This window comes from Fringilla coelebs, assembly GCF_963513975.1.
Source record: "Fringilla coelebs genome assembly, chromosome: 9".
In the NCBI taxonomy this organism is placed as follows: Eukaryota; Metazoa; Chordata; class Aves; order Passeriformes; family Fringillidae; genus Fringilla; species Fringilla coelebs.
In genome coordinates, this window is record NC_140067.1 from 1,411,250 (window position 1) to 1,435,914 (window position 24,665).

At 50.4% G+C, this 24,665-nt stretch overlaps 1 protein-coding gene across 2 annotated transcripts in view; it reads right to left on the minus strand.

Annotated features, from left to right (window-relative positions):
- PDE4B (phosphodiesterase 4B) overlaps window positions 1-24,665 on the minus strand; it is an 85,718-nt gene that overhangs the window by 26,908 nt on the left and 34,145 nt on the right. The window contains exons 6-7 of one of the 2 annotated variants that reach the window (XM_084211039.1): window positions 17,400-17,543; window positions 241-353 (exon numbers count right to left, since the gene is read on the minus strand). In XM_084211039.1, the coding sequence (XP_084067165.1) occupies window positions 241-353; window positions 17,400-17,543 (257 nt within the window). The remainder of the gene's footprint in view (window positions 1-240; window positions 354-17,399; window positions 17,544-24,665) is intronic. The other variant, XM_084211040.1, reaches the window with a different exon arrangement.

Genomic DNA, 24,665 nt, shown 5'->3' on the forward strand with positions numbered 1-24,665 from the left:
CGGATCGCTCTCCCCGATCCATCCCGGGTCCGTCCCGATCGCTCCCCACGCCCCCCGCCGCGAGTTCTCCCTGGACGCGTCTCCGCGGGGAACGCGCACTGCCTTCACTGCAACTAACTCGGAGCTGCTGTCCTGGACAGACGCCAGGACGGGTCGGGATCAGGCTCAAAGCCCCGCGCCTCTCTCCGTATCCCCGTCCCGCATCCCCGCTCCGCATCCCGGTGCCGCACGTGGACTCACCTTGTTGGATGCCATCTCGCTGACGGAGCGGTAGGTTTGGATGGTCTCCAGCTGATCCAGGCACCAGTCGAGCTCCTCCAGCGTCTCCATGGCCAGCTTCTGGTAGGGCTCCTCTGCGAAGAGGCACACGGACATGTAGTCGGGCTGGCGCTGCGGCCGCCTCTCCATGGCGGGGCCGCCCGAGCCGCCGCCAGCGCTGCCGGAGGTGCCGCTCCGCTCCCTCATCACGCGGCCGCCGCTGCGCTGTCCCGGCCGCCGCCAGCGAGTCCCCGCCCGCCGCCGGCCCCGGCCCCGGCCCCCGCCCCGGCCCGCCCCGGCCCGGCCCCCGCCGCCCGGGGGAACCGAGCGCCCCCCGGGCAGGGCAGGGCTGGGCAGGGCTGTGGCTCGGGGAGCGTCATCGCGGCCCCCCCGGCCCGGCTGCTGCGGGGATCGGCCTCCCCCGCCGCTCGCGGGATGCTGCTCCTGCTCCTGAGCCACCCCGCTCCCCGCAGCACGCAGAGCCTGCTCTCCCACAGCCCTGAACCCCAAGAGTTCTCCTCCCCAACAGCCTGCTCCCCATTAGCCCTGCATCCCCTCAGCCCTGAACCCCAAGAGTTCTCCTCCCCAACAGCCTGCTCCCCATTAGCCCTGCATCCCATCAGCCCTGAACCCCAAGAGTTCTGCTCCCAACATCCCTGCTGCCCACCCCTGCCTGCTGCTGCTCCCCAGCAGTTCTGCTCCCCACATCCATCAGCTCTGCTCCCCAACCCCTCCAACCCTGCTCCTTAACCCCACCAAGTCCCACTGCCCACCAGCTCTGCTCCCCAGCTCTGTCTGGTCCCATTCCCCACTCCTGGTCCCATTCCCCACTCCTGGTCCCATTCCCCACCCTGGTCCCATTCCCCACTCCTGGTCCCATTCCCCACCCTGGTCCCATTCCCCACTCCTGGTCCCATTCCCCACCCTGGTCCCATTCCCCACTTCTGGCCCTGCTCCTTGTCACTCCTGGCCCCCCAGCTTTGCTGGCTTTGTCCCCATCAGCCCCCCTGCTCCCCGGGAAGCCCTGCACCCCAAACCCACCGTCTCTGCTCCCTGCTCCCCGAGCTCTCCTGCCCCTCCCTGCCAGCAGGACCCGGCGCTCCCCAGCAGCTCTGGGGTAAAAGTTAAGGTTTCCACAAGCGGATACAGTGAATCATAAAATCTCCCCATGAATGTAACTGCTTCTCATAATCCCGGTAACATATGCTCATCCCATAAATCTGTCAGAGCTGATGGATTCAGCGTTCCTACCGGCAGGTACCAGTGACATCACAGAGCAGGATTGCTCAGACACACTCAGGAGCTGAGCTGGAGCTCCAGCCCTGTCCCCCTGCCCTCCCTGCCTTGTGTCCCTCGTGTCCCTCGTGTCCCTCGTGTCCCAGTGTCCCCAGGGGAAGGAGCTGCACCCCGTGCTGGTGTCTCTTCCCAAGGACAGATCCTCTCTGCCATTCACCACATCAATAAAGCAGCACTGGAGAGGGACCTTCCATTAAAAGATTGAGAATAAACAGAAAATAAACCCTGCCAAAGGTAATCCAGCAATAAACCTGGCACAGACAGCTTTGAAAGGTTTGGTGAATCCAAATCTTTGTGGCATTGTTAGTTAATAGTTTTTTTTCTGTACTTACAGAGCTCCAAAGACTGATAATCATAAAGCAGGTGAAAATAGCCAAAATCACACAAAGCTCAGGGAATTTTCCTTTCTCTCCTGAGAAATTCCCATTGCCGTTGAGGGAATTTCTCCCATTCCCTCTCAACTAATTTTTCATGTAAATTAGTTGACCCAGAAGGGCTCAAACGACTTGTTGCAGAAAACATTGGGATTGATAAAACCAGCACAGGTAAAATAAGTTTAGGAATAGGTAAGACCCCATCTCAGCCAAACTAAACCCCACATGTTTAAATCAACTCCTGTGTTCTCCTGCTCTGAGACTCCTCAGGAAGCACAGCCACAGCATGTGTGCATTCCTGGAGGAGGAGAAGGAACAGGTTCACAGGGACTCTGACACCAGACCCTAATTTTAGCCTTTTGGGGGATTTCCAGCCTTGCCCAGGTCTGCAGGACCCGCTGCCACTGTCACTTCACTTCCAAGCTTCACCTCAGAAAGAGCCATCAGAGAAGGCAGGACCCAGGACAGAAATCTGCTCTTGATATTGAAGGACTCACATTCCCCAGAGCTGATATTCAGGATATTCCTTTACTCTGTAATCTTTTATGTAATAAAAGGGGAAAAAAACCTCCTAAAACAAGCAAAGCTATTACATATTAGGGATATCAAGGTGAATTAGGAAACTTGAGGGCTTAGGGGGTTTGGCTGTAAGTATTTTATATTTATTTTTGGGTTTCAGAAGATGAGCTAAATAAAGAGTGACTATTTTACACATTCGCAATGTTCTCCGGAATTTTTAGCAGGGCGCATCAGGACCCTCCTTCCCTCAGTTTCTGCCTCCCTGCTTCATCCCCGGGAGGTTTCCTGAAGGAATCCTGGGAGCAGCAGGGATCCCTCCGTGCTTTCCTCATGTAGAACACTGTCACTTGCCTGAGCCTTTGCACTGAAACCCCTGAGAGGCCAATGGGTTCTCGACTTAAACTCGGATATTTTGAAAACGGCCACCTAAGATACCTCCAGTCATTTCAATGGCAAAGGCATAATAAAGTGAGAGCAAACAGCAAACAGCTCTTGCTAAGGATTATTTTAAGGGGAAAACAGTGAGTTCTGCTGCTGTTCCAGAGCAGAAGTGGATTTTAAAAAGCACCATTCACATTTTTCTTTCAGAATTTGCATTTTTTCCTGACGCTGGCCAGCCTGCCCACAACTCCCTCTGGCCATGGCACCCAGCAAGATGTAGCACCTGCATCCCTGTGCAGCTCCTCTGGGTGGTTTTGGCTTTTGACTCATCCCAATCTTTTATTTTTTCACTCATTTTCTCAAGTAAGCAGCCTGGTGAGGCGGTGCCTGCTGGGTGTGTGCCCTCGAGCTCCGTGGTCAGCGGGCAGTCATTTCTGAACTGGCTGCCTTTGCTGGGGCAGGAGGGACGTCACAGGCACCTCCTTCCCGCTCATTTCACAGAATTACACGGGCCAGTCAAGAAGAGTCACTGTCCTGGCCCACAGCAGGAAGAGGGCCCAGCTCAACCCTTCTTAGAAACTCAAAACTGTCCCCGAGGCCGCCGAGTGACGCAGCCTGAGCCCATCACCCCGGAAACCCCAACTCTTATCAAACCAGCCCTCCCTGGCTGTGTGCAACTGCACCAACGCCCTCTGATGAACTTGGGGATATTTACAAATAAATTGGTGAAGGCAGAGGCTACAATCCCACTCCTAAGGCTAAATTTGCTTTTAAAGCCAGCATGTGAAATTAAAATATACCCTCCAAGTCCCCCGTGAAATATTTTAAGATCCACAGCTACCCCAGAATAACAGCCAGATATAGAATCCATTAGGAGTTGCTCTTCTACCAATCTAAAAACCTTGTGTGGGAAAGATCTTAAAATAACAAATATTTTCTGGCTTTCTTCATATTTAATATTCATGGATACCAGAGAATGGTTTGAGTTGGGTGGGAACTTCAATCCCATCCAGTTCCACCCACAGGCAGGGACACCCTCCACTGCCTCAGAGTGCTCCAACCCCGTTCAACCTGGCCTTGGACACTTCAAAGGATCCAGGGGCAGCCACAGCTTCTGTAGTAAATCCATTCCAGGGCCTCACATGGGACAACTCCTTCCCAATATCCCATCTAATTCCATTCTCTAGCAGTGGGAGCCATTCCCTGGGTCCTGTCCCTCCATCCCTTGTCCCTCCCGAGCTCTCTTGGAGCCACTTGAGGCCCTGGCAGGGGCTCTCAAGAGCCTTCTCCTCTCCAGGCTGGCCACCCCCAGCTCTCCCAGCCTGGCTCCAGAGCAGAGGACAGGGATGAAGTGCCCTGGGATCCTCTCCCTGAGTGGTATCTGCTGTTGCTACAGCAACTCCCACAAACAGTAAACACAAGTTTAGATGCTCCATGAGTTGTTCTTTCCCTGAACCCAACGTGAGCGTCCCACTGACATCAGCAGAGCAACTCCCCCTGCCAGAAACTGTCCCAAAGCCCGGCCAGTGGCTGACTTCCATCACCTTCCTGGTACAGCTGAGGCACATGGGCACTTTGGAAACACTGCTGCCATTTCGGGATCGGGGCTCCTGGAACACTTCAGGACGCATCTTCAACCATCTCACATTTCAGTTTATATTTGGGGGTTGCATAAGCCAAACCCATAAATGACAGCGGTGCTTTGGTCATGTTTGCTGGGCTGAAATCATTGCTGACACAGAACAGGGAAGTGAGGAACAACAGGAGTTTCAGTTTTTGAATCCTACCCAGTGTTTGTGCAGGAGGGCTGGGGCTGGTGACACTCCAGCAGGAACTGAGGTGACATTTCCTCACAAGACCTGAGCTGCTGCCAGTCCCTCCGAGGACAGAGGAGCCCTCGCCTCGTGCTTCTCCTCTGGCACTGGGAATGCTCCAATGTCCTGAAATGCAGCACCTTTCCAGTGCCAGGATTCTGCAAAAACTGCATTTTTGGTAGGTTTTGCCATCTGTTCCTTTGCCAGCTCTGCAAGGTGATGGAACACACGGAATCTCTCACTGCAGAGGTGACTTAGCAGCCCCTTTTTAGAGACTTTCTCCCACTTACTGACATTTCTGTGCTCTCTTTTTCTCACACAATTGTTTAGGCTGGAAAATCCCTCTCAGACTATCCAGTCCAACCATTCCCAGCACTGCCAAGGCCACCACTGACCCATGTCCCCAGGTGCCACACCCAGACCCCCAAACCCCTCCAGGGATGGGGACTCCTGGACATCTATGCCAGGCCTGGACAACCTTTCCAGGAAAGAATTTTTCCAAATATCCACCCTGAGCTCCCCTGGCCCAGCTTGGGGCCGTTCCCTCTGCTCCTGTCCCTGTTCCCTGGAGCACAGCCCGACCCCCCGGCTGTCCCCTCCTGGCAGGAGCTGTGCAGAGCCACAAGGGCCCCCTGAGCCTCCTTTGCTCCAGCCTGAGCCCCTTCCCGGCTCCCTCAGCTGCTCCAGACCCTTCCCCAGCTCCATTCCCTGCCCTGGACATGCTCCAGCCCCTCAATGTCCTTCATGTCATGGGAGGCTCAAAAGTGACCCCAGGATTTGAGGTGTGGCCTCACCAGTGCTGGGTACAGGGGGAAAGGTGAGAGCTGCTCATCAAGATGGACTTAAGGCCTTTTTTCACTCTTGAATACTTGGAAAGGTTTTGGGGAGCATCCTCTTTTCTGGGAGTAGTTCAGTGTAAGGCCAAGCACACACTTCATCCATGTCACAGATGGGAAGGGGGTTAATGACACAAACTCTCACCCTTGGCTCCCCACAAACCCCACCTGTGCCATCCTTCTCCCAGCAGAGCTCCGGCCCCTCGGGGCCTGCAGGGATCTGAGCACGAGGCCAACATTATCTGCAGCTGCAGAGTTCCTCTCTTCACCCACAAAGTGTCCCCACCATGTCCCCAAGTGCCACAGCCAGGCAGGAGGGTGGGCAGAGTCCCCAGCCAGCAGGAGGGATTGGTGGCTTTGACGCAGAAGATGAACCGAGCCAGGAAACACTTTGAAAAGAGATCCAAATGCCAAAATTTCAAGTGGGCTTTATTTTCTCTCTCCTGATTCCCTCATGATTCTCTCTTGTCAAGCCAGTCCTGATAAATAAAAGCATTAGGACTTCTTCTGGAGGAAAGAGCAAAGGCCATAAAGCCACAAAAGTTTTAAGGCCAAAACACCACATCCCAAGCAGGTGAATTAAAAAACTTGGGGAGCAGTTGCAGTTCCCTTTCCAATTGCCAAAAACCTCAGCTTTCCATAACCCAGGAGGAGTATTCCCAGTGGGATTGAGTTGTGAACAGATTGTCCAATCTGGTGGACAAGAAATGTTGAAGACAAATATTTGCCAACATCCTTTCGAACTCAGCTCTTCTTAACTGTTAAAGACCAAATTGTGGGCTTGCTGTACTGGTAAAAGCCTCCATTTCTACCTCTGCAAGGAAATAGAAGAATTCCTTCTATTGGATCACAACTTTCCTTGTAAACCTTGGGAACGTGGAGCTTAAGATTAAAAAAAAAAATCCTTAAAAACTCTGATAGACTCTGCCAAAAATTCCAAGAGGAACTTTCACATGGAAGGTTAAAAGCAGCTTCCAGCAGTTTTCCCAACTTTACTCAGTCTATCCCTCCTGTTCCACATGTTTACAGTGCCATAAGACATCTTCCAAGTTATTTACTCTTCATTTCATCCTGGCTGCAATAAATTGTGACTATTTATAAAGTTCTTCAGTGTTTGGGGCTGTCCTTCCCAGCCCAAGATCCAGCTGCCTTTGAAGCAACAACAACTGAAACTCGAGGTCACCAAAGTAATTTTCCAGTGATTCCAACTGATTTAATAAAATATTATCACTATATCTAAACCTTACCTCAACAATTTAGACTCAGGATAAAATCTGGTTCCTCTAAAAGGAAAATAAGTAAGAGCAGTTGCTCCTTTTTGCCCGGGAAAAGTTTTGATGCGGGATTTATTCCCAAATCCAGGGGGTACAACATGGCAGTGAAATGTTCCCCTAATGTTGGACAAGCTGATAAAATTCCACAAAACCTAAAGCAGACACACACTCATAAACCCCCAAAGATGAAAATCCAGTGTTACAGGGAAATGGTTCCTTCCCTCCAGGAGTGACAGGGAATTGGGTGAAGAGGGAGCAGATTTGGGAACCTGAGCTCCTCCTGCACGGCTCTTGGGCGAGAGGAGGATTTTGGAGTCCTTGTGGACATGAATGGCCAGGTGGAAATGTTTATCCTGCTGCATGAAAACCCTGCTGTAGGAAAGGTCTGACAGCACAGTCCCAGACCCCCAGCTGGAAGATACATTAAGGAAACAATTTCAAAATGTCCCTAATTCCCAGGTGAAGCCATAGGACACAAACCCAGAGTTTGCACTCATCACATGACCTTAAACCATCCCACTTTTAATTATTCTCTGTTTATGATAAATTATCCCAATTGTTGTCATTACTGCAGATGACACAAAAGATTGGGGAGAGCAGGCAGATGCTGGAGCAGATCATATGGATGGCAGATGATTATTTGGGAGCTGATAGAGCTCATTAATGTCACTGAAGGCCTCATTTGCATTCCTCACTCCTTGGCTGCTCATGACTAAGAGCTCGTGTGGGGGGAAGGTGGGAGAGGGGCCCTCTGGGGGAGAGTCCATCCCAACTGATCCAGCAGCTGATCCCACCTGGGCTTAGCTGGGAACTGTGGGATCTTAACTCCTGGGACAGGGGAGAGGGCAGGAAAAGGGAGGAGAGAGGAGAGGGAGAGGAGAAAGGGAAGGAGAAGGAAATGGAAAAGAGATGGGGAGAGGAAGGAGAAAGAGTAGAAGGAGAAAGAGGAGAAAATGAGAAGAAGGAGAAGGAGAAGGAGAAGGAGAAGGAGAAGGAGAAGGAGAAGGAGAAGGAGAAGGAGAAGGAGAAGGAGAAGGAGAAGGAGAAGGAGAAGGAGAAGGAGAAGGAGAAGGAGAAGGAGAAGGAGAAGGAGAAGGAGAAGGAGGAGAAGGGTGCTCGGAGCGGTTTACCAAGGCACTCACATGGCCATGGCTCAGATAAAAGTCCCACAGATCCCTCCCATTCCCCAAAAGAAAATGGCTATTTCACCTCTCCAACACAAGGTTCATTAGCAGGAATATCACCCCACATTAATTACTAACCAGTGTTAGAAAATGGCTATTTCAGCCCCACAACATGAGGTTCATTAGCAGGAATATTGCCCCACGTTAATTACTCCCAGTGCCTAGCATCACTCTAAAACCCCAGAGCACGTTGAGTAAAACAGGTTTATCAACAAAGGACCTGCCAGAACTTGATGGAAAAGGGCCCTGTGCAGGCTGGGAGCCGTTCACCCTTTGCCTTCCCTAATGGAGCTGTGGTTGCTCACGGATCGTGTGGACATGTTTACATATTTATCCCTCACAATGCCAAGGGAATAACTGACACCGGGTGATTTATTTGTTTAATGTATCCTGTTAGTGATTCTGAGAGCTATTTCCTTGAATTAAAGCATTGTTCTACCAGATCCAGAAAATATTCCTGTGGAAATCCTTCTGTTGGACTGATTTAGAAATTCACATGGAAAACAATCAAAAGCACAGAGCAAAACCCCCAACATTCACGTCAAATCTGCAATGAAATGTCCAAATCTTACAGCACCACCTACCAAACTATAAGCATTGAAAAAATTCTGTAATTACAAGTTGCTTTTATAGATCTGATGCCTTGTGCAGGCTGAGCTGAAGCAGAGGCTGGGCAGAGTCCCAGAATAAAGCAGGGATTTATCCAAAGGATCTCCTCCATGCACCCACCTGGGGCAGCACCAGAGCCCAGCCAGGGCTGCACCCAAGATGAACCAAAATGGCCCCAAAATGCACGGCCGGGCACGGGGTCTCTCCCTGGGATCAGCTCTGCTCCATTTGCACCTTGCAGTTCATTGTCCCATCCCAGCTTCAGCCCCTGCAGTCCCACCCTGCTTGTTTTTCTCTCTCCAGCCCACGGGGTTTGTGCTCTGGGGCTGAGATTGGGATCATTTGTCCTTGGTGCCCAGCTGGAGCAGGGATTGTTTTGTCTCCCTGCTCTGTGCAGAGAGCTCACCATCGCTTCGTGTGAAGCTCAGACCCACACACTAAGCAGCTCAGAATCTAAAAAATATAAAAGCCAAAACCTGAGGCATCAGATCCCCCACGCATCTTCCAATATCCAAGGAATCTATGGAACAGTTTTTTTTTTCTGAGCACAACAGCCACACGAGTGCCCGAGGAAGATGTGATTGGAAAGGTGTGATTGGAAAGGTGTGATTGGAAAGGTGTGATTGGAAAGGTGTGATTGGACAGGTGTGACTGGAAAGCTGCATCCAGCAGCACCACCCAGCCCCACTCGCTGCCAGATCCCAACGTGCTCCCTCCTGCAGCTCCTACGGACGCTCACTCCCGCCAGAGTGCGGGGCTGGAATGAGGAGCGAGCAAAATCCATGGGAACCACGGAGCCTTCAGCTGCACTGCCCCTCCTCCCCACCCTAATTATATCTTTTGCAAAGATAAGTGCAGATGTGCTAAGAAAGGCTCAGAGCCCCAGCGCCCGCGGAACAGGTGGAGCCACGACGCTCTTGAGCAACTTCCCAACAAATGGACGAGCCTGCCCTTCTCCCCTCGTTGTATTTTTGGGACTCCAGTCCGACCAGTCACTCGAGCTGTCCCCTCTCAGGTTTCTCACACCTGCAGCCTCCCTGGCAGGGAGAGGAAGGGCTCTTTGTTGGCTGTGGAGTGGGGCCAGCGGGTGCCCGAGCTCGGCAGGAGCTGGGAACGCTGCAGCCAGAGCGGGCACGGGCACCGCATGCAAATGAGCGCAGAGTTGTCTCACAGTTATTCTTTCAATAAAAAAGTACTTTGGAAATGTAGATTTTTTTTTTCTCTTAGCCAGGATTAATACATGAGATGGGGGCAGAAAGGCCTGGGAAGTGAAATCCCTGTGGAGAGAGGAACGGGATGAACTGGCAAAGCCACTGGCAGGGGGTCACTGAGGAGGTGGCGCTGGAGGAGATCCAGCTGTGGAGGAACGAGGATGAAATCCTAACAGGGGCTCCAAAGCTCCAGGAACAATGGGGCCTGTATTCAGGCTGGGTTCAGAGATGAGAGGGGAAGATAGAGACAAAAAAATGAAGTGAAAGCTTTCCACTGCTAATTGTGAAAAATGCCAGGAAATGAGTGAGCTGGAGCTGCCAGGAATAATGTGGGAGACTGAAATTGGGGATGAGTGTTTGACATCAGCTACAGCCTCTGGCAAAATACAGCCAAAATTTTGGGGGGCATTTTTATTCTCTTTTGTCTTTTCCAAACAACAGGGAGCAGGAAAAAGGAACTTTTTGGTTGGATTGCTGAGGAGCCTGGCATTCTGAGTTCCCTAATTAAAGACAGGTCCTTTCTGGAACACACCATTCCAGCTGCTGGGAAAACTCAGCCCCAAGAAAAACGGCTCCAGAGCTGCTGAAGACGTCATGGCAGTGATTAAACAGCACTTGCCAAGAACATCCAGGACACATCCAGGTTCAAACTGGAAGATTCTGGGAAGCAGGAGGAGATGTCTCACCAAGAGAAGGCACAGGGAATGAAAAGGAGAAGGAAAAACCTCCTGGTTGCAGGGAATGCCACAAAAATGGTTGCAAGAAGGAAGCCCAAGCTTCTGTCAGCACGGGGAATGAAAAGGAGAAGGGAAAACCTCCTGTCTGCAGGGAATGCCACAAACCAAAGGGTTGCAGCATCCCAAGAAGGAAGAAGGCCCAGCTGGGAAGCAGAGGCTCCCAGCGAGGGGAGGAATTCCTGCAGTGTGACTCGGCTGGGCCAGAAGAGCCCGGCAGTCACTCAGCGCCATAGTAGCAGTGATGTTTCTGAGTCAACAGCCCCGAGCCCTGAGCCCCGGGCCAGCTGCGGGGTAACCTGAGCAGGACCCTGAGCCTGCAGAAATGTCACTGTCACTGCCGTGGGGGCCCAGCTGGGCTATCTTTAGCCAGCCCAGAGTTAATCACCTAAGCTCCCTGCCCCGCAGTGGAAAGTGGCCGGGAGCTCCAAGGGGTGATCCTGGTCTATTCTCAGCGCCCGGGATGGGCTGGATCACCCTCCGGAGCTGCTGCCACTCTCTGCTCGCTGTTCCTCTCTGCCCCAGGCACAGGAAGGGACATCCAGAGGTCACCTCCCACCCACAACCGGACCGTCCCAGCTGAGCACTGTTGGACACCCCACAGCCCCCCTGTCATCAGCCACCTGCAGCCTTCACCCCCAGCCTGGGAGCCTGGTGTCCGGCCATTCCCAGCCCTGCCAGCAGCTGCCACGTGGGAATGCCGTGGGAAATGGTGCCCAAGGGCTCCCTGCACACCCAGCCATGGCCCTCCACGTCCCCAGGGCCAGGCCACCCTCCAGCTCTCAGAGGAGGAGGTGGGGCCTTTCCAACACCATTTGCTTTGGCAAGTCTGCACCCACCATTCCCAGTCTTCTTTCTTGTCTTTCATGTGTTTGGAAATAGACTCCAGAGGAAAACCTCAGTGACCTCTCACTGATGAGAAGAGTCTGATGAGACCAGTCCACAGTTCCCCTAATCTGCTCCACCCTTCTCAAAGATGCACATTTTTCCTGTTGTCACCTTCCTAAGCACCACAATTTTCATGGGCAACTCACATTGACCTCACAGCTTTTCCAGCCTGACCCTTGTCCAGTGATGTGGGCCTGGACACCTCCACCTCCTCTAGGTTGTCCCCAACTGGCTGCTCCCTTGTTGTCCTCCATCCCTTATCTTCCCAAGCAGGCTGGGGGATGAAGACTGAGACAAAAAAATGCTGACTATTTTGTCTTTTCTGTACCATTACCACGAGGTTGTTTCACTCATGGATCAACACTTTTTTCTGTATTTTCTTTCCCTGCTCCATACCCCCACTGGGGTCCCCTCACCACTCACAGCTCCATCAGCCTTTGATTAGCCCAACACATGCCCCAAGTTTTCCATGCCTCCCTTGTTCCCAGTCTTCCTCACTCTTTGCCTGCTCCTTTCTTGCATTTTGACTCTCTGAGAAGCTCCTTGCTTCACCGAGTTGGCTTCCACTGGAATTCCTGATCTTCCTGCACAACAGGATGGTTTGCTCCCGAGCTTTTCTTCAAAAAGCAGCCATCACTTAAGATTGGTCTATAATTTTTAGGTGGCTGAAGTGGGATGAAATGAATCTTATGACAATGACAGTCTTGAGGGCAAGTGGGAGTGGAAGGCCTGGGCAGCAAACAGAGAAGCTCGTGCAGAGCCCTGCTGCTGGCCAGTCCCAGTTTGATCCCAGTTCCTGTAACCTACCCCGGGGTGAGCAGCAGGACATCAGCCATGGGGGCCCCATGCTGTTTGGGAGCAGAAGTGAAGCATTTCCAGGGAACTCATCCCCAGAGGTCAGCCTGGAGCAGGAGCCAAGCCAGAGGAAGCTGGTTAGGGCAGAACTGGACGAACCTGCAGAGTCCTGACTGCACCCACCAGCACTGGCTGGGGTGGTGGATCACCACCCAGGTCATGAGAATTGGGTCACCCAGGCCACCAGCACGGGCTGGCAGCTCCCTGACAGCCCACTGACTGTTAGAGGAGCCAGCATTGCCCAGCAATTAGTGCACAGCCGGTGACTGCGGTTCCTTATCTCCAGAGCTGGAGAAGCCGCTGGGTTTGGCCAGGCCCGGTGGGAATGGCGCTTCCCATCGGAGCCAGCCCTTCAGGGCCACCAGCCAGGGACCCTGGGGTGGGCAGCAGGGCAGTGCCAACAGCATCACCCCTTCCAGGAGAGCACGGGGATGCTGCTTCTGGCAGAGGAGGATGGCATGGAAGAGGCAACAGGAGCTGGGAAAAGCACTGGGATAAGCCCAGCAGCTGGATCCAAAAGCAGAAGCTCTGAACTGATGGAGGGGTCACTGCAGTTTTTTAGGGAGACCCTGGGATAGCCCAGACTTAAAAACAGACTGAAAAAGGCAGAGATGGGGCTACTCAAGTATTGTCTTTCCAAGATCCCAAATGTTGCTGGGAGTGAAGGACCTGAGTTTTGATGGGCATTGCAGAAGATGTTTCACCAAGAACCATCATTCCCACATAATAAACAACACTAACATCTCCAACAGAGCACTGGGAACTCTTGGAAAGGAGCAGCTAATAAAAAGTCTTGCTCCTGAATTAAACCCAAAAAGCACTTTTATATCCAATTTGTGTGTTTTAATGTGTCCGATTGTACGTCAGCCCTGCAAAGCTCAGCTTTGAAGATGCTGCAGGGAGAGATGAAAGCTCCAGGTTCCCAAAGCCAAGCTGCACTGCACCTTTCTCATGACAATGAGCTGCAAAACGAGGCGTGAACACCAAGAACACCTAAAGGTGGCTGATAGAAGTTGATGAAGCTTCCCAGAGAGGTAATTTCTGATGGGGAGATAAGCCTAAAGGTTTAATCTGAAATGCTAACGAGGAAGGAAAACTGGAGACATTCTGAGGAAGGATTTCAGGAGATAGCATCTCCTGTAGGGTGGGATGCTTTTACCACAGGGCAATCCCCAATCCTGTTTCCCAGTGTCCTTCCCCCTCAGGGAACAATGCAGCCGAGGTGCCACAAATCAGAGGGGTAAGTGACAGTGCTTTTATGGTGCCAAATGGAAGTAACAAAATGCAGGAAGCATCCTGTCAGATGTCACTTAGCAGCGCTATCACCGGGGAATCTGGGAACGGGATTTGCCTGCATAGTAGGAATTCCTCGGTCCACCGAGAGGGAGAAGCAGAAATGGCAAGAGAGGCGGAATCTAATCTTGGCCCCGTCGAATGAATGAAAGAAAGATTCCTCAGTTCCAACTTTATCTCGGGGTTTGGCACATTATCCTTTCACTGACCACGCTGATTCCTCCTTGCCCAGGGGATTCTTGCTTTAATCATGAGACAGGAGGAGAAACTGGAAGCAAGAGAGGAATTCTCCTACTCAGGGTCTAACAGTGAGTGCAGGAGGTGGAGGGAGAACACTGAGAATGATTTTGTAGGGAATGTAACACACTTTGAACGCACTGCTGAAGACAGAATTTCCAAGGTCATGATGGATTTTTACATTAAGTGAAGCCCCATCACAGCTTTACTCCCCACAATCCTCAAAGAGCAGTGAGAAGAGCACAGGGAGCTGCAGGCTGGGATGGAGATGCCCCAGCCTTGGTTTGGATGGGAGGGAAGCCTCCACACAGCCCTAGAGCTGAGCCTGAGGATTTCAAATCCCAATCCCAATTTCCTGCAGATCACACTGTGCCCACATTGTGTTTCTGTCTCTAACTAAACGAGGCCAGCTGGGTCACAGCAAGCACATTTTACAGTGTGAGCAGAAGTGTTTTCTTCAAGCACACGTGAGTGCAGGAGTGTGAGAAAGCCCTGGAAAACTCAGGATATGATGATGCAACGACCTCAGTACCCACCTAGGATTTACCTGGGCACTGCATTATCTCGTTTGCTACATGTGGGAGAGCTCTGGGGAGCTCACACGTGCGGGGAAACCAACTTGGATCCTGGAAGCAACATCCTTGTGCTAACGAGGCGCTCCACCTAAACTAATTAGCCCTGCCTTTCAACAGCCTTAATTAGGTGGGGCACCATCCTGGGCTGCTGTGGCTGGATGGCTTCCGGTTCTGGAGCTGGCTCAGCCACAGCCCGGCCGAGGATCCCTACCGGGAGCTGGCTGTGCTGGAGAGGGGCTCTGCTTGTGCCAGCCCCCAGGGGCTCTCCCCGTCCCAAACTCCTCCATCCTCACATCTGTGCACAAACACCTCCTGCACCCCTGCAGGCACCCCAAAACCTCCTCCTCTGAAACCTCGAGCTGACTTTCACAAGAGGCCCATGGCACGGAAGGAACTCCCCAGCCAGACCACACAGCAACGATCTGAGCTCAGCCAGAGGAAAAAACAACCCCAGAGTCTGAGAGAGATGCACAGGATTAACTGTGCTCTGTGTCACCGTTTCACAAGAGTTTGGCAAACCACGGGCAGAAAAGTCCTCACTTGAATCTGCCCCCAAATCCAGGTGCTGCTTTCATCCCCAGACCCATCTGGAGCCATTAAATCAGGTTTTAACCTGGAGATAATGAAGCTTCTGGTCTAAAGAGTCCGCCAAGAGTGAAAGTCCTTTGTGGCGAAATAAATGCTGGAATAGGAAACGGAGGAGGAACCTCAGGGATGAATCCTGGAAGTTCAAAGCACAATCCTGGATCTACCTGAAAAGCTCCACTTGGCCACTGGCATTGGATGCAAAGACAAAGTTTAATAATCCTGAGCTCTTCATGAGGAAAATTATTCAGAAATGTTAAACAAGGGGCAGAGCAAGGCTGCCCATGTCACCTGAACCATGTAGAACAGGCCACTGGTAAAATGTTAGACCTGCTTAGATCAGATTCCTTGGCTCCTGGGAAGGTTAAAAGGTCACAATTTAACACTAATTTTGCCTCTATTTCTTCTCAATTTAATTTCCTGATGTTTCTCAATATGAAAGTTAAGAATGTGGTTTCAGGAAGGATCCCAGCTATAATCCATGGGAATTCTTTATGACAGATAGCACCCTTTGTGCCCCCATGCCTTGCTCAAGCCATGGAAAGACAGGACACAAAGTCACCCCTTACATTTTGAATGAGCATTTCCATGACATTAATTATAAAATATAACAAAATGGTGTTTTTTTCATGGCTAAATGTAATTACTTGAAAGCATTATCCTTTAGGATGGCAGCTTAAAAACCTGCTTCAATTTGGAATTTTAATCTGTTTTCCTCCAATAGGTATTTTATGTACCCAAGGGGAAATGTCAACCCCGCTGATTCACCTCAGCTGAACTCTGTGCCCTTGGTTTGCCTCTCACCGAAATGCCTGGGACTGTCATCCCCCAGCTGAAATCCAGGGATATCTGCAGGGAGCAGAGTCACCCAAGAATGCAGAATGTTGCAAAAAACGGCCTGTTTGGAGCCATTGGGCTGCGAAGCGAAGCCGTGAGTCAGCGCTATCGGCGGATCTGGGATTGCAGCGTGGGACACGCGCGAGCCCGGGGAGCAGAACCAGCACACAGAGCCGGGACAACCTCCATCTCCTAACCCACAATCCTCCAGCTTTTAAAAACCCAGGATATTTTGCATGTCAGCTGGGTGGTGGCTCCCCAAAACACACGGGTTTTGTCCACCCCCAGACCTGATTTTGGGGAGAGCCTCAAGCCCCACAGTCAAACTCCTCAGAGGCTGAGAGCAGAGCTGAAACTTCCCCGTGCTAATCCTGGGTATTCATCTCCCTCCTGCACAGCTCGTGACTCACCGGCCTTTCTGTTTCCCCAAGTGCACGTAGAACTTTTGGAATAATGTGCTGAAAATCACGGAGTGAGTCCCACGGGGAACGGGGTGGGGAGGAAGAGGGAGATGGCAGGAGCCTACAGAGCAGCATCATTTGTTTTGACAGCTTTTAATGTTCCATATTAAACCCTGCACGTGCTCATCTCCACCTGGGAGCTGAGGCCAGCACACCCTGGCTGTTTAAAAGGTGTGTTTGGGACATGGCACCACATTTTCCCCCAAATTACCAGGGAAACAACATCAGATTCATTCCCTGGTTATCCATAATCAGAATTTGATATTATAGAACACCAGATATTAATTTATTTTAAAGTTTTTTCTAGATCTGGACTATTTTAGCCAAATTCTGAGTCCTGTAACCTTAAACCTGGGGTCAGTCCTGACACAATTCAGGTTTTTTACACCACAGAGATGCCTGGAAGGGGCAGATGGGGACAGACATGACACAGTAATGACAGGCAGACTTGAAAGTGTAACCACTGCCCAAATGGCTGCAGCCAGCAGAGCTGAAGACAGCCTTTCACTCTAAAATAACATTTGATTAAATCCCTCAAAATACATTCATTTAAGCACCTCAGTCTGAGTTCAAAGAAATCAAAATGTCAGCACTAAAAGCACCTCTTATTAACAATTCCAGTTCAAATATCAGATTGAATGGACATGGAAATGGAAATATTCCCCACTGAAGGCCAGCTATGGCTCAGCCTGCTGGGGATTATTCCAGAGCTTACTTTTCCTGCTCCAAGTTTTATGCTCTGAGGCATTTTCCAGAATTTCTTACATTTAGCAGTATAAGAGGCACCTGGTGTCAGCCTTGGCCAAGGTCTCTGTGCTGTCACTCACTGTCAGGAATTCTGTGCAGGAAATTCAGCACAATTTCCAGAGTTTTAGTGGATTTCAGGCTGATTTCAGCACATGACTCCCCACTCGAGGCAATGTGTACCAGGAGCTGTTCTAGCAGCACTCAGAGACACATTTGGAAGTGTCACAAAGAGGGAGCAGCTGCTGCTGGAAAATGTGGTGTGAGCAGCATCTCTGCCTGGGTCCCTCCTTCCTGACCTAGAGAGAGTGAGGAGCAGCTTTTTGGCTTTTACCTGCACAGAATGATCCCACTGGAAGAGGATGGAAATGTTGAAAAGTTCTGTGCAGTAGAGTTCAAACCCAGGAAGCTGCAACAGGAATTTTGGGAAATACCTTGCCCAAAGAGCTGGAATTCAGGTGGAGGCCCAGCAGCTTTTGAGGAGGAGCCAGATGGGGATCCTGTCCCATAAAGTCTAAACCAGAAACACTCCAGTTCAACTGGAAACTTCTCCCTGGAGTTCTCCTCTTCAAGAGGATCTTTGGGAAGAAAAGGGAGGAAGGAAAGCATTTCACAGCTGTCAAATGCCAGCAAAGTCCATTTCCAACAAACCCTGCACTTGTGTGTGTTTATTCTTGGAATTCTCTTGGCGGGACTGGCCCCACGCTGTGCTCAGTGACAATCCCCACAGAACAGACGTTATCCCACATCCTCTTGGGCTGTCCCAGACCAGCACAAATGCTCCCAGCATGGATCCAAATGTCCTGTTCTCGAGTCAGCTACAGCAGGGACATGATTTTGGGTCACTTCTTGTAAAATCTGTACAGGGAATGAGGCAGGGAGGGAGGGAAGAGGCGCAGGAAAACAGGCTGCCTTTTCCACTTCCCAGAACTCTCCCCTGGTTTTTTTCAGAGAACACGAAGATTGCTCTGATCAGCTCCTACTTTTGTCAGCCTAATATCTGGTATTTAAAGAAAAAGACATTGCTTGTAAAATGTGACATTTCAGAAGCATTTTGGTATGAAGTGCTAAGCCTGACAAACCTCCCTAAACACAGGCTTGAGGCACGAAAGGTCTGACTGGATTGGACCCACTTGGAATGGAAACATTGGGGTGTCTGGAATATGCTCCAGGGGACCTGGCAAGCTGCAGCCAGAGCCTCTCTCCAAGTGCTTGGAACCTGGAGCCTTTGAGGTCCAGGGAAAAAGTCTGTTTCAGAAAGCTTTTGAAGAGTGTGAAGGTGTGGTGGAGGAGTTTAGCATGCACAGATGATTAATTTGCTCCTGGAAAGGGAGATTTCTGACAGCAGGATATTTATACTGGAATGTCTACATTAAAATGCACAGTCCCTTTAAAATTCAATTTAACCATGGAGGTCCTTAGCACTGAATAATGGATCTTGGATCCCAGCAAACCTTGGGTCAGATCCTGCTCCTGGCTCATGTTTGTCACCTCCAGAGGCACAGTCCTGATTACAAAATCAAAAGATATTAATTGTCAAATCAACACCCTGCAGGATTTTGGAGGGGTTCTTTCAATTCTGAATTCCTAAAGTGATTCTCTGCTCCAACGCACAGCAAAGCCAATCAATGCTACCTTTGGATGTGAGAACATATCCCACAGGGAGAGGTGTATTTAAATAGTTTTTAAAGGCTACTGCTTGAAACATTTAAATGTTGGTAATCATACATATTTACAGTGAACTGAATGAACTTTGCATAAACTGACAGGTTTGATTAATAACCATAAATAATTAGCAGCTGTTTCCTTTCTGTCAAAAAAGGTATTGCAATTATAGCATCCTTAAGGCTGTCATTTACAGGCACTTCTTGGAGCAAATATTACAATGAAGTGTTTCATTAACTCTTAGTGTAACATTCCTCCCCGCTTGCACAATGATGGTTACATTAATTAGCACACCTTGCCTGGCTACAGAAATCATTTTTAGTTCATCAGGAGATGAAACTGGTGATAAAAGCAGAACATTTCTGGGTGATTTGAACATCGAAACAATCAATATGTTCATTATTCAGTGTCACTGTTTGGCAACTGCTGAGCCTGAATCAGAATGGATGCAATTCCATATGGAATAGAGGGAAAAGTTCCAGAGCAACCCTTTGCTTCCTCTTTTAATTCTACCTTGATTTTTAAAGTTCTGAAAGTGTTAACATTTGTAATTGTTATTTTGTAATTGTAGAGTTAATTTCATTGAGCAGACTGTCCCTGCGGAGGACAGCAAATTCCAATTCTGTCCTGCAGGAACAGCCCTTTCCCCTCTTTATACTCCCCTCCAACCTGGAACCAACCCCTGCTCCCACCAAGACTAATAAATATAAAAAAAATATTTGGGAATTCCTGCCCAACTACAAACCAAACAATTTAGCTGCTGAGAATCAGAACACAACGTTCGAAACACTTTTTATACACAAGAAGAAAGCAACTTCCACTGGGAATCAGGTCCTGCAGGAGGACCAAGGTTTGGCCTTTGGGGCTGGCTGTGGGATTTGAACATTGCATTTTCCTGGGAACGTCTCCACAGGGACTTGGGATGCAGCTTCTCCCATGGCGTGTCCGGGACAGAATGCTCTGCACTGGGAAACTTCCCCAGAGCTGTGGGGCTGAGTTGCTGCTGGGGGCATTGGGGAGGCCACTGCAACTCCCAGTGCCTGGAAACGCTGTGACATGGAAGCGGAAAGGACTCAACCAGCGGGACAATGTTCATCCCCGAGGCACGCACACGCTGTGCCCTGCGACCTAAAAAAATAACCCGGCCTGCCAGAGGTTTGGTTTGGGTGGTTTTGTTTGGTTTGGGCTGCTCTTCCCTCCGATCCAGGACACAGCTCTCATCCTCATCTGGAACTGATTCAGGGTGCCGAGGAGTGCGCTGTCAAAACCTCCCCCAGCAGCCCTGACGGTTGTGTGCAGCAAACAAAGGAGACACAGATTTTATCAGCGCTGATATCAGCGATGGCAGAGCCCAATTGTCTCCGCAGGGCCCTTGCGCAATGCAGCGGGACGGGAGCTGGGAACGGGACCTGACCTGGCCCTAAAGAGCAGAGCCAGCCAGGGACACAGCGGGACCGTGCCACCGCGAGGTGCCTTCCCCAGTGCAGAGGGACAGGAGCTGGGATCGGGATCTGGCCCTAAAGAGCAGAGCCAGCCAGGGACACAGCGGGACCGGGACCGTGCCACCGGGAGGTGCCTTCCCCGCCACCGCGGGGCTGCAGCTGCCTGGGGCAGTCGGAACGAAGGCACCCATCAGATAAAGCCCTTTGATAATCCGCCTGGATCGATGGTTTATCCCACCTAGCTGAGTGTGGGCTCATCAGTGAAATGCCAGCCTGACCAAAAACCCAGAGGTTTGGCTCCGTGACCCCTCCAAAACGCGTTGCTGCTGCTGTTAGAGCAGCCCTGCTCCTCCTGGCAAGGCAGAGCTGCTCCCTCACTGCCTGAGGATGCCATCTACGTGTGTCCTCAGGCTCAGCTCCCACTAATGCCTTAGGATTTAGCTTTTATGGGTTTTATATTTTTAGCTTTTTTAAAAAAATGTATTTTTCAGATCCTGTGCTGCTTTAGCGCTCTAAAGCTCCATAGCCTGTCAGGCGCTGTTCTCCCATTTTATTCAGAAAAAACCATTCCTCTCTAGGCCTGAAACTCGAGGACACCTCACTGCCTCAGGCCCTGACAGGTCCCCGAAAGATTCACTGTAAACAACAGTGAATTGGGGGGAGCAAACTGAGAGAAAATGACTTCATTAGCTGAAGCTGTAATTGGAGGATTAACCCTGATATGTAAATGGACCAAACTTATAAAAGTGTGAAAAACTGGAGACCATCACCCATCTTGGGTGTAGCCCTCAGAGGCTTCTGACTGCCCAAGGTGTGCCTATTGAAGGCCTTCAATAAATACCTGCTTTTATTCTCTTAATTTTCTCTGGCCTCTGTTTCAGGTAGCCACTCCAAGGCATCAGAAAGCCCCTCGGGAGCCTGTCCAGAGCCATTCCTGATGGGAAAAGGGAGCAGAGCTGCGTCCAGCCCTGGGTGTCTCCCAGGGGGTGAATGGCCGTCCCAGGCAGCCTCGGGAATGCGGCAGGCAGCGGGAATGCTCAGGGAGTCCTGCACAGCCGGGGCTGCAGGAGGCAGCTGGCCCGGGGAGTGACAGGCTCCTGATGGCAGCAGCACGTGGAGCATCTTCATGTGACATCCACAGGTGGGGCGGAGGGGAAAACAGTTTTTATCCGTTGCTATGGAGTCATGATTAGCTTGTGTGTCTTCAGAGCCTGCCGAGGAGAAATGAAGGCTATTTTCTTATATAGATGTCATGAAATCAATCCTGGCAGAATTTCGGGAGTCAAAGGCTAAGCAGGTTTGCCTGAATGCCTCCTGTCACTTGATACACAAATAAATCTAGCCAGGGGACTTGAAACAAGTGTCACTTGTCAGCCAGAGCCGGGCACAAAAATGACTTTTTAGTCTCGTTTGGAGCTGTTTATGCACACAGCAACACAACAAACGTGTGTTCAATAAAACGCAGCAATTATCCTCACCCAAAATGAGCCTTAGAAAATGAAGTAAAAAAACCACCCTTATTGCAAAGGGTGACTTCAGAAGAAACTTTTCCCTTATTCTCTCCAAATGCTAAAAGCAAACCTGATGTTCTTCTTTTAAAATGTGTCTGCCTCTAGCTCTTTGGCACAGGTTTGCTGCTGGGAGGGCCGGCAATCTATTTAATGACTGCATTGACGTCAATAGCATAACTGAAATACTTACTAAGAAGCATGAGTCCAACTTTCGGGGGGTGTGTTCGAGGCAGGCGGGCGCAACACGCGGAACGGACTCCCGGCAGGAATGAACTCCCCCCGGAGAGCCGGGAAGAGCCTCGGGATGGCCCCGTGCTGGCCGGAGCTGCCTCAGCCCCGCTCGGAAATTCGCCTTGAGACGCTCTTTTAGTCTGACGAGCGGCAAGAATCGCTTCAGCGCTCGCCAGCCCTCGTTTAAGCGCGTCACTAAGCTCATTATCTACCTGAATTCTCACACGGTTCTGGTTAGTTTCTGAATGATCTGCATCGTGCCTGCGCCGCATCCTTTAAAAATAATATCTGTAGGTGCTCACAAGCCTCCATTTGTGCACTCAGCCAGTGACTCTGTGGCTCAGCTGCTCCGGAACTCGTGGTTCCTCTGCACTCCTGTAAGAGCCCAAAGCACCACAGCCGTTTGACTTTTACAGTCGCTCTCCAAATCAAAAGGTCAAATCTTCAGCCAAACTCCCGGCAAAGAAACAGAATTTCAAAGCGAATCCACTACTCCGTGTGTGCCCAGAGCCATTCTGCACGCGCCAAGCAGAGGAGGATGGTGCAAGAGCAGCAGCTCCATGCTAATTACTGGGGATTCAGAGATATTTGTAACCCAGAGCTCACTTGGATGCACAAGGCTCCCTAGCTCCTACAAAAACTTGGGGCTCTCAGCGGCACGAGCATTATCCAGTCTTTGTTTATGCTTTACACAAAGGTTCGTGCACGAGTCTGTGTACGTCCTACACCCACAGGAAAAATGAAAGAGTACGAGTTTGGAGGTCGTGTAAAGGCATGTGAGAAGAGCAGACAAACGTGCAGAGGTACAGGAAAGCAGAGCTAAGGCACAAGGAAGAAAAACACCGACCCTTCCCTCCCATCCCCAGAGAGGAATTTGAACAAAGCTTTAATCCCCTGAGCCCTGAAATGCTGCAGGTGACATATCCCAAAGGGCAGCACTCCCCAAGCCTGGGGCTGTGGCAGATCAGCAATATTAATTGTGAGGAGAACTGCCTATCATTAATTGTGAGGAGAACTGTCAATAGTGAGTGCTGTGAGAGTATCCAAGGGGATCTTGAGAAGTCTTTGCAAACCTCTCACAGTCAGGAAAAACTCGGTGCTGTTTGATCCACAGCTCTGTGCTTTGCTCCTGCCACCACTGGTGACATTAAATGTGGCAGTGGATCAAACAGGAATAGGAAAACACTGCCCCATCCCAGGACTGATGGTGTGGGAACAAAACAGGTTGGGAAAAGTTTGTACCAAATTTGTGGAAGAATGAGAGGCTTGGACTGATGGTAGCAGCCAGTGAAAGGTGATTTAATTCAGGGGGAATAAGGGTCACTGAAGGGAATAAACATGGAAGAAGGAACAAAACCAAGCAGGAAAAGCCAGACTTGCTGCTGGTTAAAGGTGTTATTGGTTGAATCATTGGTAGGAACTGCAGACCTTTCACTGGGGCCAGGGGAGGGGAGAGCTGGAGGGAGAAGGGAAGGCACTGATCGGTTCCTGAGCCCAAGGTGGCACAAAGGTCACCGAGAGTAACTGTGGCAGAGGCCACACTCAGCAGAAACAAAGGGGGGCAGGAGAAAGAAACCTCAGGAGAAAGAGCCCTCAGGGACACCGTGTGACACCATGTCTCTCATTGTTCCTGTAACCCAGAGCTGGCTGAGCCCTGGCCCTGCACAGCTGCTGAGGATGCCACACACCACAGGAACCCCACAGCACTCCCATCATCCTGCCCAGCTCATTAAGGACTGATGGACTTTTGCTATGGCTTTGTATTTCCCTGTTATGGTTTCTCAGTTAATTCATAAAAGTGATTTTGTGCATTGCTGTGAGCTGCAGTTATAACAAAATAACAGGAAAAATCTGCCAGATTTACTTCAGCTGATACCAAGGACAAAACACAGGATGTTCAATCCATATTGCCCTTCCTTCTCTGGCTGTGCTTGCAAGGTTAAGAAAGCTCTGAAACACACAGTGACACCAGCAGTGCCTTTCAAAGCCCTTTGTCCCAGGAAAAACCCGGCCAAAAGTTTTTCTGCTTAAAGAAAATGAAAGCAAAAAAAAGAATTTCCTCATTTCACCACAGCTCATTTATTACACCACGGGCCTGGGTCCTCAATGATGCAACACCAGCAACAGATTTGGCTGTTGTTGCTTGGAAAATCCTGGAATATTCCAGCTGGAGTAAATAGCTGGCGTGTATTCCTTGCACTGCAAATGCTGGATGTAATTTGCCTCCCTCCAGGGTAATTTTATTAATGTAGCCTCATTTGCTTTAAGCCCTGAGTTCTGTATTTCTCAGAACAGGATATAAATCACCCCATTAATGACAAATCAAAGGAGACATCCACAAGATGCTCACAGTGATGTCAGTGGGTTGTGGTAAAGCCGTGAATCAACGGGTGACACTGGAGGGTTAAAATCAAATTCCAAGCCCCAACAAATCTTGTGAATCTAAACCCAGTCCATTCCAAATACAGCCTTTTATCTAGAGAGATGTGAAGCAGCCTGGTCCCAATCAAAACAGGACCTGCTTCCTTCTGCAAAACCTTCAGGAAAAACACTCTGCATCCTCTCAGCCGCTGGCACAGAACTGGAAGGGTTCAGAATAGGAAAACCTCTCCTTCAGTTCATCATTTCCAAAGCAGAAGCCATCAACAGGGGGAAAAAAGGTCCAAACACTGAAAAAGTTCCTTAAAAATCTCTGTTCTTGCTGAATTAAATGGAAACTTCCTTAGAAAGTCAAGGGTTGTGATTGTTTTCTGCTGCCTGGAAAGGAAGTCAGTGTGACAGTGGCTGTGAAGAGGCAGAGGAAGGCAATGACCTGAATTTAACCAAGAACCCCAGGATTTTCTACCAATAA